This window comes from Lepidochelys olivacea (assembly GCF_965140295.1).
Source record: "Lepidochelys olivacea isolate rLepOli2 genome assembly, chromosome: 5".
Classification (NCBI taxonomy): Eukaryota; Metazoa; Chordata; order Testudines; family Cheloniidae; genus Lepidochelys; species Lepidochelys olivacea.
In genome coordinates, this window is record NC_140415.1 from 34,035,841 (window position 1) to 34,048,034 (window position 12,194).

General features: G+C 43.0%; 1 protein-coding gene and 1 long non-coding RNA gene across 6 annotated transcripts; both read right to left on the bottom strand.

Moving 5' to 3' along the window:
* Nucleotides 1–2,447: 2,447 nt before the first annotated feature.
* On the bottom strand, nt 2,448–9,873 carry MOCS2 (molybdenum cofactor synthesis 2). Of its 5 annotated transcripts, none has more exons than XM_084629160.1 (7): nt 9,749–9,775; nt 9,553–9,671; nt 8,076–8,157; nt 7,228–7,355; nt 6,130–6,283; nt 4,988–5,111; nt 2,448–2,569 (listed from the first exon to the last, which is right to left on the bottom strand). In XM_084629160.1, exons 3-7 carry the CDS (start codon nt 8,147–8,149, stop codon nt 2,516–2,518), a joined length of 534 nt encoding a protein of 177 aa, XP_084485286.1. In that variant the 5' UTR covers nt 8,150–8,157; nt 9,553–9,671; nt 9,749–9,775; the 3' UTR covers nt 2,448–2,515. The 5 variants fall into 5 exon arrangements, with proteins under 5 accessions (XP_084485286.1, XP_084485285.1, XP_084485287.1 ...); XM_084629159.1 differs by having other exon boundaries at nt 2,448–4,373; XM_084629161.1 differs by lacking the exon at nt 8,076–8,157 and having other exon boundaries at nt 2,448–4,373.
* Nucleotides 9,874–9,877: 4 nt separating this feature from the next.
* LOC311521062 lies at nt 9,878–11,639 on the bottom strand. Its single transcript, XR_014711766.1, has 3 exons — nt 11,471–11,639; nt 10,968–11,089; nt 9,878–9,895 (listed from the first exon to the last, which is right to left on the bottom strand). It is a non-coding gene; the product is annotated as an uncharacterized lncRNA (long non-coding RNA).
* Nucleotides 11,640–12,194: the final 555 nt, after the last annotated feature.

Here is a 12,194-nt window from a genome sequence, read left to right on the forward strand (position 1 = left end):
GCTGCGCCTTGGGCCTTACAGGTTTTAGCCACTGGTGCAGCAACACAGCTAAGCTCAGTTGTGCTGGTGTAAGTCACAGTTCACGCTGATGCAGCACATCTACACTAGGGGGTTGCACCACTGCAGCTATATCAACGTTGCTAGTTCCCCCATGTTCTCTCCCTTCTAAAATTACAACAGGTTTGCCCTCCCATCTTGGAGCAGTTTGTGGTCTTCCCCCTCCAAGTTGACAGTGACTTTTGAGTGATCCTCAGACCCTCCACTCACCTACTTTGTATTACAGCCCACTTTTGCACTTGAAAGAGCAACATATGAAAATAAAGGTAAATAAGATCAAACATCACCAAATATTACATATGTTGGTTACTTTTTATCAGGCTAACAATTTCCCCGTTTCATTACCTTTTAAACATAATGAACTGTAAAATGATGTGCTCACTGAGAAATGCAGTTAAGATTTAAAATCTTCTCTGGTGACATTTCTGCCCTCTACTGTCTGTATATTTTGTACTTTGGTACAGAATGCCATAGCACCTAATGTACTGGAGTGAGTTTAATACCAAAAATAAAGGCAGCACTGTTTGTGTACATTCAAATCAAAACTTCTGACGATCTTTACAAAACTGGGTTCAAAATATTTAAAGGGACATGAGTACATTTAAAAATCATTTATGTAAGTTTTTAAACCTACCATTGGGATAAGCAACTCCGTAAGATTACTATTACTAAAAGGGTTTAGAATAAAGCCTCAATTTTCAGATTTTTTTAATATATGCATTTGATAACTATTTGTGTTCTTTCACACAACAAGAGAAATTGGGGGCAGATTCAAAAGGTAGGTAAATGTGTATGTAACACCACAAACTGGTACGATAGCTACCGGAAAGAGGTGGTACTTTTAAACTCTCTAAAATAATTTAATCTGTATTCTATTTCACAACACACATTGACTGCAGGGAAGGTGAATGTAGAACTGACTTTTAAAAATTCCTTCTAAAAAGATCATTTTGATCCTATAACACTACCACCTGCAGCTGTCTCTCTACTGACATCTACTGGATAGATCTTGATCCATATTACTGCACCATCCATTACTTTGTAAATCTCCCAGCATGCAATTGATGATTAAAAATCAACCTAAACCACTTTCGAAAACATAATGAAATACTATGAGGGACAGAGCAACACTAAAAAGTTGCTCAAATATTAAGCTACAAGTGATCAACCAGTCACAGCACAGGTTACTCTCAAATATTGCAAGCCAAGAAGTGAGAATTTTCTCTAAGGGGTTCTGCCATCAAATCCATTCTTTACTTCCATGCTGTGATAGTTTCCTGCGTTCTACAAGTTGTTCTCTCTGCCCTTGCACTTTCCTGTAGAAAAGCCATCTCACCAGCATACTATCACAGGCAAACAAAAAAAGTATGTTAGGTACAATGCCCGGGTTAAAGATTTTTCTTAATGACTGCCAGGGGTTGTTACATATTGCAACAGGAGATCTGATTATCTTAATGAGCACTAACAGTTGCAGCTACTTCCATTGTTCAGGCCCAGTATTTGTCTTGCTGATCTCCTGCAGCAGTGAAGTGCTCTGGTTTCTAGCACATCTTTAAAGCACATCACCCTAATGTCCAATGCTGTTGATTTGCTGCATAGAACAGTATTTCCGCTATTTAATGCTAGTTGTGCTGGTTTAGCTGGGTGTACCTTTCCTATATTATAGGATAGAGGTGAAGGAAGGATCGAGCAGTTCTCAATGGTCTTCAGATGTTTGAATGGGTCAAGTATCTTAACATTCTATCTCTACTATAACTTCCAGTAACTCCCATAACCTTTTAAATACATGTGTGTAAGCTTTCTTGGAACTTTTTCATTTCTATTTTCTAGTCCAGCTGAAGAAACCCAAATTACACATTTCCAAATTAGCAAGTCTCTAAAAGAGTGCTTAGATTAAGTGATGCTTGTGCTGTGAAGGACAGACACAAAAAGATGGTGTGATCTTAGCAGTTTAACACAACATGCCTCCACTTTCTTATGCCTGGTTACTGGGGGGAAAGGTAGTATTCCCCTTAATCTGCAGTCTTCTCTCCAGCTGCTTATATGATGGGGATATGTGAGTGATTACTCTGTTCTCCTTCCATCAGATCAGGTAAGAAGCACCAGTGAAATCCATAGATTCCATAAGTTGCCTTTGGCCCAGAGAAGGTATAACTTTGCAATGTCATTTTCTGTTTTAATGCTAGCATATAAGCACTACACTGGTTCACAGACTACCAATGAGATGGCACGTTAGTCCAAAACCTCTTTGTAAGTAATACCCATTTTTTGCTTGATCCCAGAATCGGGGCCTCTCCCTGGAAACAGATTCAGGTGGAGCCACTACTGCCAAGAATTTGAAACACTGGGTATAATAATTGCATTTAAAAAACTCCCAACAAATACTGATCTCTGTAGAAGTGATCTTTATTCATGGATCTGATAGCACTGAACAATCGATACAGCAAAGCATAGTTCTTCACTCGCACATGCCAAACAAGGAAAATTCAGTCCATAACTTATTCTGCCTTACCTAAATAGAAGGACCAAAGTGATACACATTAGACACCCATAATAGATGCATACATGCAAAGAGTGGCTTCTCTTCTTCCCAGGGATGTCCCACTGCCATCAGTAGGAAGTACACCAAAAAGCAGTACAAGGACCCAGTTTAATCACACTTCTGTTTGAAGTTTTGGGTTTTGATTTTGTTTTAAAACTTACTCTAGTTGAAATTAACACCAAAGATTACTGTGAGTGAAAGATTAGAGAGAAAATTGTCTTTGTTTTTGCTTTGTGCAGTTGCCAGGGCTACTGAGGAAACAGTGAAACAAGTAGGGCCTAAGTGTTATGTAATGGCCTGTTGTATAATCTTGGGCAAGTCACTCCACCCCTGTGCTTCTTTTCCTTTCCACCCCTTCTCTGCTCTATTTAAGATTATAAATTCTCTGGGGCAGAAGCTATCGCTCACTAGGTTTGTAAGGGCTGAGCACACTGGGGCTCTGATCTCAGTTGAGACCTCTACTGTACAATACTACAATACATAAACAAATATCAAGTTGTACGTGTGAGTAACCTTACTTATGTGAGTAGCCCCATTAACTAATTAGTTCCTCCTGTTAAATCTACTGAACTATTTTCTTAAAAATTGACTGTTTCAAGATGACAATGCCCTCTTAACAACTAGTTAAGATGAGAAGTTTTATTCCTAACTAATAAATATTTTTGCATTTGTAAGTTCAAGTTAGAGACTTAACACTGTTTTAATCTGTAACTACTATTGGGTTTTTTTAACCCATAGAATAAGACAGCTGCAAAAGCTGCTTCAAAACTAGTCACCTCGATACATCTATTAAGGTTCAGTTAAGTTTGTTTTATTGCTAATGCAAATTAGTTGTGTATGATCATGTCCAATAAAGAGCTTTAAATTTCCTTAATGTGATGAACCTGTAGTATCAGCTACACAGTAAAAATATTTCTATGAAACAAAGCTACTGGCAAGTCACATTAGTAACTCTGGGTATAATTTATATTTTTCTCTGCTTGTACCAAAAATGTTTAATCAACTTAAGTGTCAAATATCTTAAAGCCGCTATGTTGACGTTGCAGTCATAATGCCAACTAAGGATATTTTTAAGATTAAAAACCATAAAGCTGATTGTCACAATGTGACCTCCAGTGCTGGCAGTGAACCCACAAGGTGAGAATAAAGGTATTAAAGCAGCATATAGTATATAAAACTAGACTCCTTTCAATTAAGAATTTTTGGGGAAATGGTTTTAAACAGTCTAGCTAGTTACACAGCTGGGTGATTTTACAAAAAATGAAAGTTATTTGGGAACTTAATCTATTACCTTCTGTCTTAGACAGAAGTGTTTGTTATAATGCATATGCTTTTACTAGTTAGATTTACTGCAGAGCAGCAGTGGGCAACCTGCAGCTTGTCAGGGTAATCCGCTGGCAGGCTGAGACAGTGTTTACATTGAATGTCCGCAGGCACAGCTGCCCATGGCTCTTAATGGCCGTAGTTTGCTGTTCCTGGCCAATGGGAGCTACGGGAAACGGCATGGGCCCCAGGGCCATGCTGGCCACAGCTCCCAGTGGCTAGAAACAGCAAACTGCGGCCACTGGGAGATGAGGGCAGCCATGCCTGTGGAAAGTCAATGTAAACACTGTCTCACAGCACACCAGCTGATTACCCTGATGGGCTGCAGGTTGCCCACTGTAGAGTGAAGGGGTTAGTTTTAATAGTGACTTTGGAGATGGAGTTATTGTTCCACATCTGCCCAAAAGCATTCCTTGTTTTCTTTCCAAGAATATTCCTGCTCATAAATCTCCTGCAAACAAAAAAAAAAAAATGGGAAGTGCTTCAGGAGTCTGCTACATAGAAATATAACCAGTACACAAAAAGTCAGCTAATCTGCAGTACAGTTTCCATAGTGTGTGGTAGACACAGAAAAAGAGGACACTGTCTTGAGATGCACACAGTGTCAGGCCCTGATTCTGCAATGAGGTCCATGAAGGCAAACACCTACGCCTAGGCAGATTCCCCACTCAGATTAGTAGGGTTCTGTGCAGTGTCCACCTGCACAGAGCTCATGAAAGAAAGTAAGCTGCAGCAAATATACTGCTCGTGATGATCAAGTTTTAATGCATTTGCCTTCTACATTATTCCATATTAAACTATTGAACCTTCATTTTAGAAAGGAGGATATTTCAATTGTTCATAACATCCAAAATACTGGAAGCTGATACTCAAGGCCAAGTCCTCAGAACTGAACATTTGGAACCCAGAACCTGTCCTGTCTCAAACCATAACCCCAGTCCCTTACATCCCTCTGCAATACAAATCACAGAAGTGGATAGCTGACAATTTTAAGTGCTTATACAACTATCAGACCCCAGAGACAGAGAGGTGGCACTTTTTGTAAGCTACAATACTTAAATTCACCTTTTTCCAAATTGGAACAGTTGCTTTCAAAGTATTGATGCAGTACTGCACAGCCTCAAGAGATGCCACTCGGTGTGGAGAGGAGACTGCTACAATCACACTTGCTTCTGTTACTGGAACTAAACTAGGAAAAGACAAATAAGACATTAGATGGTAAGGCAATGTAAATCTTAAGTCCAAAGTCCTCAACAATGGCTAGGCCCCATTCTACCAAGACACTGTACGCAACATAGAGTAAATGAGCATCCTTGTCTCAAACAGCTTATACTCTGAACAAACAAAACCCACTCAACTTGAATCAGCAACAGATGTTTAAATCCTACACTTTTACAAACATATTTCCTCATGAACCTGGCAGAAAGTTTGGCCCGCTAATAGGACAGTTCTGCATCCAAACTGAATTTGTAAAGATTGTTTCAAATTATGAGGATATTTTTCATCTAGTGTAATACACTTTGTAAAAATAAGTGAAGTTTGACATAACCTAGCACTACTGAACAGTGGTAATCTTTGCTGAGAGGTGGGGAGGCATCCATTTGTGATATGCTCAAAATTAGATTCTGATCCTGAATCAGACTCCACTAGCACCAAAACCTGCATCTACCCACTCATTCCAGGAGATCCCAGTACAGGACTGACCTGGTAAGATTCATATGTCATTACTTTCCAATGGATCTGCATTTTAAACTCAACAAAAGGGTAATCTGCAAGTCTTGGCAAAGGCCCTTGATCTCCCAGTGAGCATGCCTGGCAACTCCTATTTCAAAGATGTTCCAGGTATTCTAGACCTTGTATACTTGACTTAAGTTCTGTAGTGAAGGGCTTGGATTCTGTGGTACCCCAGGGCAAGAGACTGGAAACACTGTGGCAGCTTCAGATAAATCTTAGTTTTATTTTCAGTGTGTTTCAGGCTACGTGCAGACTCAGGCAGCCATCACCACCCTGGTTTGTACTTGGTTCATGTTTTGAAAGTTTCTTTGGAAGCGGATTTTTTAAAGTGACCGGGCCCTGCAACACGATTTTTCAGTAAGGGGTGGAGTCAGGGGCAGGTTTCGCAGCAGAGAATATGCAGGTTCCTGCCCACACCATATGCAAGTACAAACATACTGACCTTTAGACAGACACATCTTGGCCATACATACCCAAGTCTATGGTGCACTGCTATATGTTTGATGGAAGGCCATTTCTGTCTAACATCTCTACAGATTTTCTTTATTTCAGCTTCTGCCATTGATGAGTATGCTTCATATTCTAAGTGAATCACCTTTTTCCCTTCAAAGTTATTCCTTGTAGTACCTAAAAATAAATGAATTACTAAAAACAAATGTTATTTATTTCTATTGCAAGAGTACCTGGGAGCTCCAGTCCTGGGTCAGGACCCCGTTGTGCTAGAACAAAAATATACTCCCTGTCCCAAAGAGCATATGATCTAAGAATGTCCAAATTACTTATTTCTCATTCTAGAAAAGGTTTAACCAGCTCACTGCAATGAGCTGGAAGTGACCGTTTTGTTAGTACTTTAGCAATTCTTCATGTATAAAAGGACAGAATTTAACCCACAGATTTTACATGCTAGAGTTACCAAGATGGCAACATCTTCACTAGCACAGATCTGGCCCTATATGTTTAGAAAGTTGTGCCTGTTCTCACTGCAATTGCTCATACAACACGAATAACTGTATGGAATTTAGGTACACAATGGTACTCACCTCTGAGCACAAAGGGTTCTGAAAATGTAGGTCCTGATATATTAACCACAAGGCTAGAATTAAGTCTCATCTCTTCAGATACTATTTTATGAAGAGGTAAGTTGCATATAAGCTACACTGTGGCATTTAACCCCAGCCCTACTCTGGAGCGTGGTGAAGGGACAGCCCTGGTGATCAGCACATGGAGTTTACAGAACCATAGTTCTATCTATTCCCCATCTCCTTTTGGGTAAGTTGCTCCAGGGGAGCAACTAGCAGTCCCTGTGCTCCCCCAAATATAGGGGCTACAATTCTAGGCTGACCACACCAGTAAGGAGGCTCCTTAGGACCTCATTCCTTATTGCATGAGGACTGGCCATGATCTTGCTCGAAATGTTTAATACATAATTTGCTAAACATTATTGGTTTGTCCCAGAGACTTATTTTTTAAGTAGCCTCAGAAGCATGAGGTTGAACTTATGAGGTGACCTGTGCTCTACTTACTGATAGATATACACATCCATGGATTTATTTTAGGAGCCTTAAACTCACCTATGAACAGAGAGACAGCCCCGCAGCATGGAGAAATCACCAGCTCTGACACTTCATCTGCAGAGAGTTTTTCACAGTTCAGTTTGATGAAATCTTTGGGCTCATCTTCACTTTCATTCATGGCTTTTCTGGAAGGAAACAGAAAGCTACAAAAGTCAAAGATTTAATGAGTTACTTTTCTAGTTACATTGGCCATTTGGAAGCTGTTTTTTAAACACCTGTGGGGCCAGAATTTATCCAGCAATTGTATGGCACCCACTAACATGCTTCAGCTGTACGGCTCACCAGTAGAGATGAAAAAGTAGGTCAGTCTCTATGCCGAATCAGTTCTTAGCCCCTTTGCTGGGAGAACACTAATTGCACTTCTTGTTGGCAATTTCTAGAGGTACAGGGGCTCTCCTTGTTTTAATATACCAATTCTAGAGCCCTGTCTGCAGTGGGATCAGCTAGCAGAGCCCCTTGTGCTAGCATGTCCTATTGTATGACTGGCTACAGTAAGAATGTCAAATTATAAACTGTCTGGAGTTAGAAGAAGGCAAGGAATCTTATTACAATAAAAACTAGGGCACTGATCCAAATGATTGATTTGCTCCAGGGGAGCACCATCAGATTAGGCCTGAATAAAGACTGGGAGTGGCTGGGTCATTACAAAACCTAAACCTAATTTCCCCAATACTAATTTCCCCCTACTGTTACTCACACCTTCTTGTCAACTGTCTGAAATGGGACATGCATTTCCACTTCAAAAGTTATTTTTCCTCCCTTGGCATCCTGCTGTCAATTGAATTGTCTCATTAGACTGACCTCACACTTGGCAAGGCAACTCACATTTTTCATGTATTTTATACCTGCTCCTGTATTTTCCACTCCATGCATCTGATGAAGTGGGTTGTAGCCCACAAAAGCTTATGCCCAAATACATTTGTTAGTCTGAAAGGAGAGAGGTTCTTTTAGCAGAAAAAGAGGAAAATGATAATTTTATATTTCAAAATTGCTTTAAATCATCTCTCTAGCATCTTAATTTTAAAAAGTCAAAGTAAAAAAGGTTTCTTTTCAGTGTGATATTAGCCAACCACGAGGATTGGCACCTCTACTGAAAGCCAACAACTATAAAAGCATGAAAAGATCTTAAAAAATACAACAATTAAAGGGCCACATTAGCAAAGGGACTTAGGCACCACTAGTCTTCACAAAACTCCTGCTTAGCTGCTGCCAAACCCCAAAGGTACCCAACCTTCCGTAGCACCTAAGTGTTTGCATTTAAAGTTTCCAGGGAGCCTATTTTTTGGCTTCTGAGCATGTACACTATTGCCTCACTCTAGGTAGCTGGACACCTAAGCCCCAGTATGATGCACAAAGCAATGGAAGATAGGCATTCCTCCTCCTAACTCATTTGTGGGGATAATCCCGTAGGTATGCTCTGACCATGGTTAACGCCACACAAAGCAGGGGGTGGTGTGGTGGACCTCCCTCCTAACTTGTGGCCAGTGATTAGGGTACTCAACTGGGATGTAGAGCACCGTCTACCTGAGGGAAGAAGGGATTTGAAGAGGAATCGGTCACCTCTCCAGTGAGTGCTGTAGCTACTAGGCTATGGGATAGTCTGATATGGGCCTCTCTTAGTCTCTCCCATTAAAGCTGTTCCATTGTGGATAAATAATGAGTTAGTCAGTGGGCCAGAGAGAGAGTGAATGACTCTATAGCCTGGTGGTTAGAGCACTCATCTGTGATGTAGGGGACACAGGATCCAGTCCTCCTGCTCCAATACTAACACAAAAGACTGAGGGAGACCTATATCAAAAACATCCCATAGTTCAATGGTTAGGGCCCTCACCTGAGAGGTGGCAGATCCCTGTTCAAATCCTTTCTCCCCTCTCAGGCAGAGTGGCAACTTGAACCAGGGGTCTTCCACATCCCAGGGATGTACCCTCACTACTGGGCCAAAAGTTATGGGGGAGATGGTCCTTCACCACCACCTTTGGTGCCTAACTCAGAGAGGGTTCACAGCTGAGAATCCCAAGCAGAAGGAGGCACCCAACTCCTTAAGAGGGGTCGGGCTTAGGACACATTCTTTTCCTTGGCATCGCCTATTGGCTAGTTCATGCCACTCCCTGCCTAGTGTGCTGGCTTTTGTGAATCCCACTTTTAGCTGCCTATTTCCTGTCACTCATTGTCCGGGAAGCCTGAATGCCAAACTCAGGTTTTGCAAATCCCAGTGATTTGTCTAGGCAACCAACTCCCTGTGTGAATCTAGCCCAAAGTATTTTGAAAGCTTTTTCCAATCCATTGCAAATACATTAATCATTTATTCCTGCACCAACTTACATCTTAGTGTCAACATCACAGCTGTCTACTGCAGGGGATGCACGTTACACCCACTCACAGAGTTCCAGTAGAAGGGGAAAGTCATCCACAAATCACTAGACCCTAAACAGAGGGGAAAACTAAAAAGAGAATTCCAGCAATGTTTCAATGCATGATCAACCCCCAGAGGCCATTTACAAAAAGAAGCTATACATACCCAAGCGTCTTTGCCTGGAGTTAGCCCCCGCTGATAGGTGGGATAATAGCAACCTCGTCACCTGACTGCAGGACCAGAAGCTGATCACCAAGAAGCACGTATTCCTGGCGAACAGCAAAGACCACTTGATCCTGAATGGCAGCAAGTCTGAGGAGGATTAGCAGTAGCATAAATACATTTAAGTAAAGTGTTTGCATGAATTCTCAGTTAAATGTGAACAACTGACTGGTGCATAGCACAAGGAAGCTGAAGTCAGTAAGATTACAACTTATGCATCTGCATTTGTACTGTTTTCTTTAAAAAAAAAAAATCACAACAAACAACTGTATACCCTTGGACTTGATGATTATCTTTTCATGGGCAAGGGCCAGTGGTGAACCAAACCACTACAATTTCTAAAGATAGGAATTGAGCTGGTTATTTCAAGCAAAATAAAAAAAGAGATTATATACAGTGGATAGGGAAGATAACATGCATGCAGTAGAAGAGAGTGCTGAAGCTTTGTTTAGAAAAGGTAAAAACAATCATAAGAAAGGAATTATACATTGCATAAGCGTATAGCACAGATGGAGGGAAAACACTATTGCCCAGAAACAAGTAGATGTACCAACGGGGCAAGTAAGACTATCAAGGTGTTAGTGACCTGGTTAGAAGCCAGTGGTGACTGCTGACAGAAAGGCAAAACACAATTTCATTTTCCATCCAAGTCAGGGTAGGTTATGTAACATCTTCAAGAGCTTTGCACAATTTGCGACTGTAAAACATAATTTGATTTGCTTTTCATAAAGAGAATAAAACTTGCAAACTACTGATCATTTTGTGGCCTAAGTCCGTAGGTTTTAGTAACCAATCCAGTAATAGGCTATATGGTAAAATACATTCCAGTTTGATTACTTGCTACTGCTACCGCAAAAACCCAATTTTGTTTCATTTTAGGCAAGATCCTCTCTAATATTTAATTATAGCCTTTCAGTTGCAAGCTTAGGGGCTGCTACTAATGCCAGCCAGTTTAATGCAAAAATCAGTGAAATGCTCTTTTGAACATATTTGTAGAACAAATAAGATCACAAGCAGCAAAATGTAGAACAGATTTCACTATTTTTATTATACTGAAAAACTGACACACACATGTTAATTCCACTATATTACATTTGTAACTCTGTTAACAGTTTAAAACCCCCCAGACTTGAGGAGCACCAGAAGCATGCTCTAAAACTACCTTGGATGCCTTTTAACAATTTCTTCCCACAGCTGTAGAGAGGTTAATTGTTGCGGTACAGAAATAATCTCAGAGCGAACACCTGCCAATTCAGCGCTCCTGGCAAAGTACAGCGCAACAACCTGTTAAAAAACAAATCACCATTCCGATTACACACCCTTCAGCTCCTGTCTCCTCAGTGGGTATTTCTAGCGCAGGAAATGGGCCCCCAAACGCATCAACATCATCCGAGGAAGCATACTGCAGATTAAGCGTTACGATTTATTAATTATTATTATTATTATTATTTTTAATCGCATGCAAGGCCGGGGATCTCGTTTCAGGCACGATAACCGGGAGAGCTCATTACAGTGACTGCGGCCCAGGCTCCCCAAGCCCTTCCATGATGAATTAGGCCCGGCTGCAACTGGTTACTGCACTGGGGGGCCCTTAAGGAGGAGGCCCGTGTTCTTGTGACTCCAGCAACAGACTGAACGGTGCGCGTGGGGGGGTGCCCAGGTTACCAAGTGTCCCGTGGTCCCCCTGCCGCCACCCGACCGCCGAGCCCGGCGCACGCCCTGAGCGAAGGGGCTGCCCCGCGGCACGGCAGAGCGGCTCTCCCGAGGGGGCGGGAAGCGAGCCCCGCCGCGGCTCGTTTCCGGCCGACTGCCTTGCCCCGGAGCGGGGCTGCTGCGCACGCAGGCCGCTGTCCCTGCCCCGTTCCCATGGCGGTGCCGTGTAAACACCCGCCGGCCGGCCGGCCCGGGTGCAGGCTACGCACCTCGCAGCTCATGGACGGAGCGTCGCGGGTCGGAGCCCGCTTCCCGAAGGGGAACAGGCCGCAGCGCCTGCGCCCGGCCCGAGCAGCTGCCGCTGGCCCTGCCTCACGCTCCCGGCCCGCCCACTGGGCTGGGGCTCCGCAGGCTGGCCGGGGCCCTGCGCCCTGCCTGGGGCCCTCGCCCTGCTGCCGAGCAAGGAGGGACCAGCCCGGGGAGACAAAAGGGTCCGGCCCAAGGGCAGACAAATGCGGCTCCAGCCAGCCCCAAAGTGGGGACGGAGCTGGAGTCCCAGCGCTGAGCCGAGCCCACCCCAAAGCGGGGGGGGGGGCGCACTGGGCGGCTCAGCCCCGCCTCGGTACTAACAGGGCTAGAGCTCGGGTGACCCCGGGGAGGGGGTGGACGTGGATCCCCAAGGGCCCGGCTCCGTCGCAGCTCGGCTTCCGGGGCAGTTCCTGCTCCGGGGTCTCTG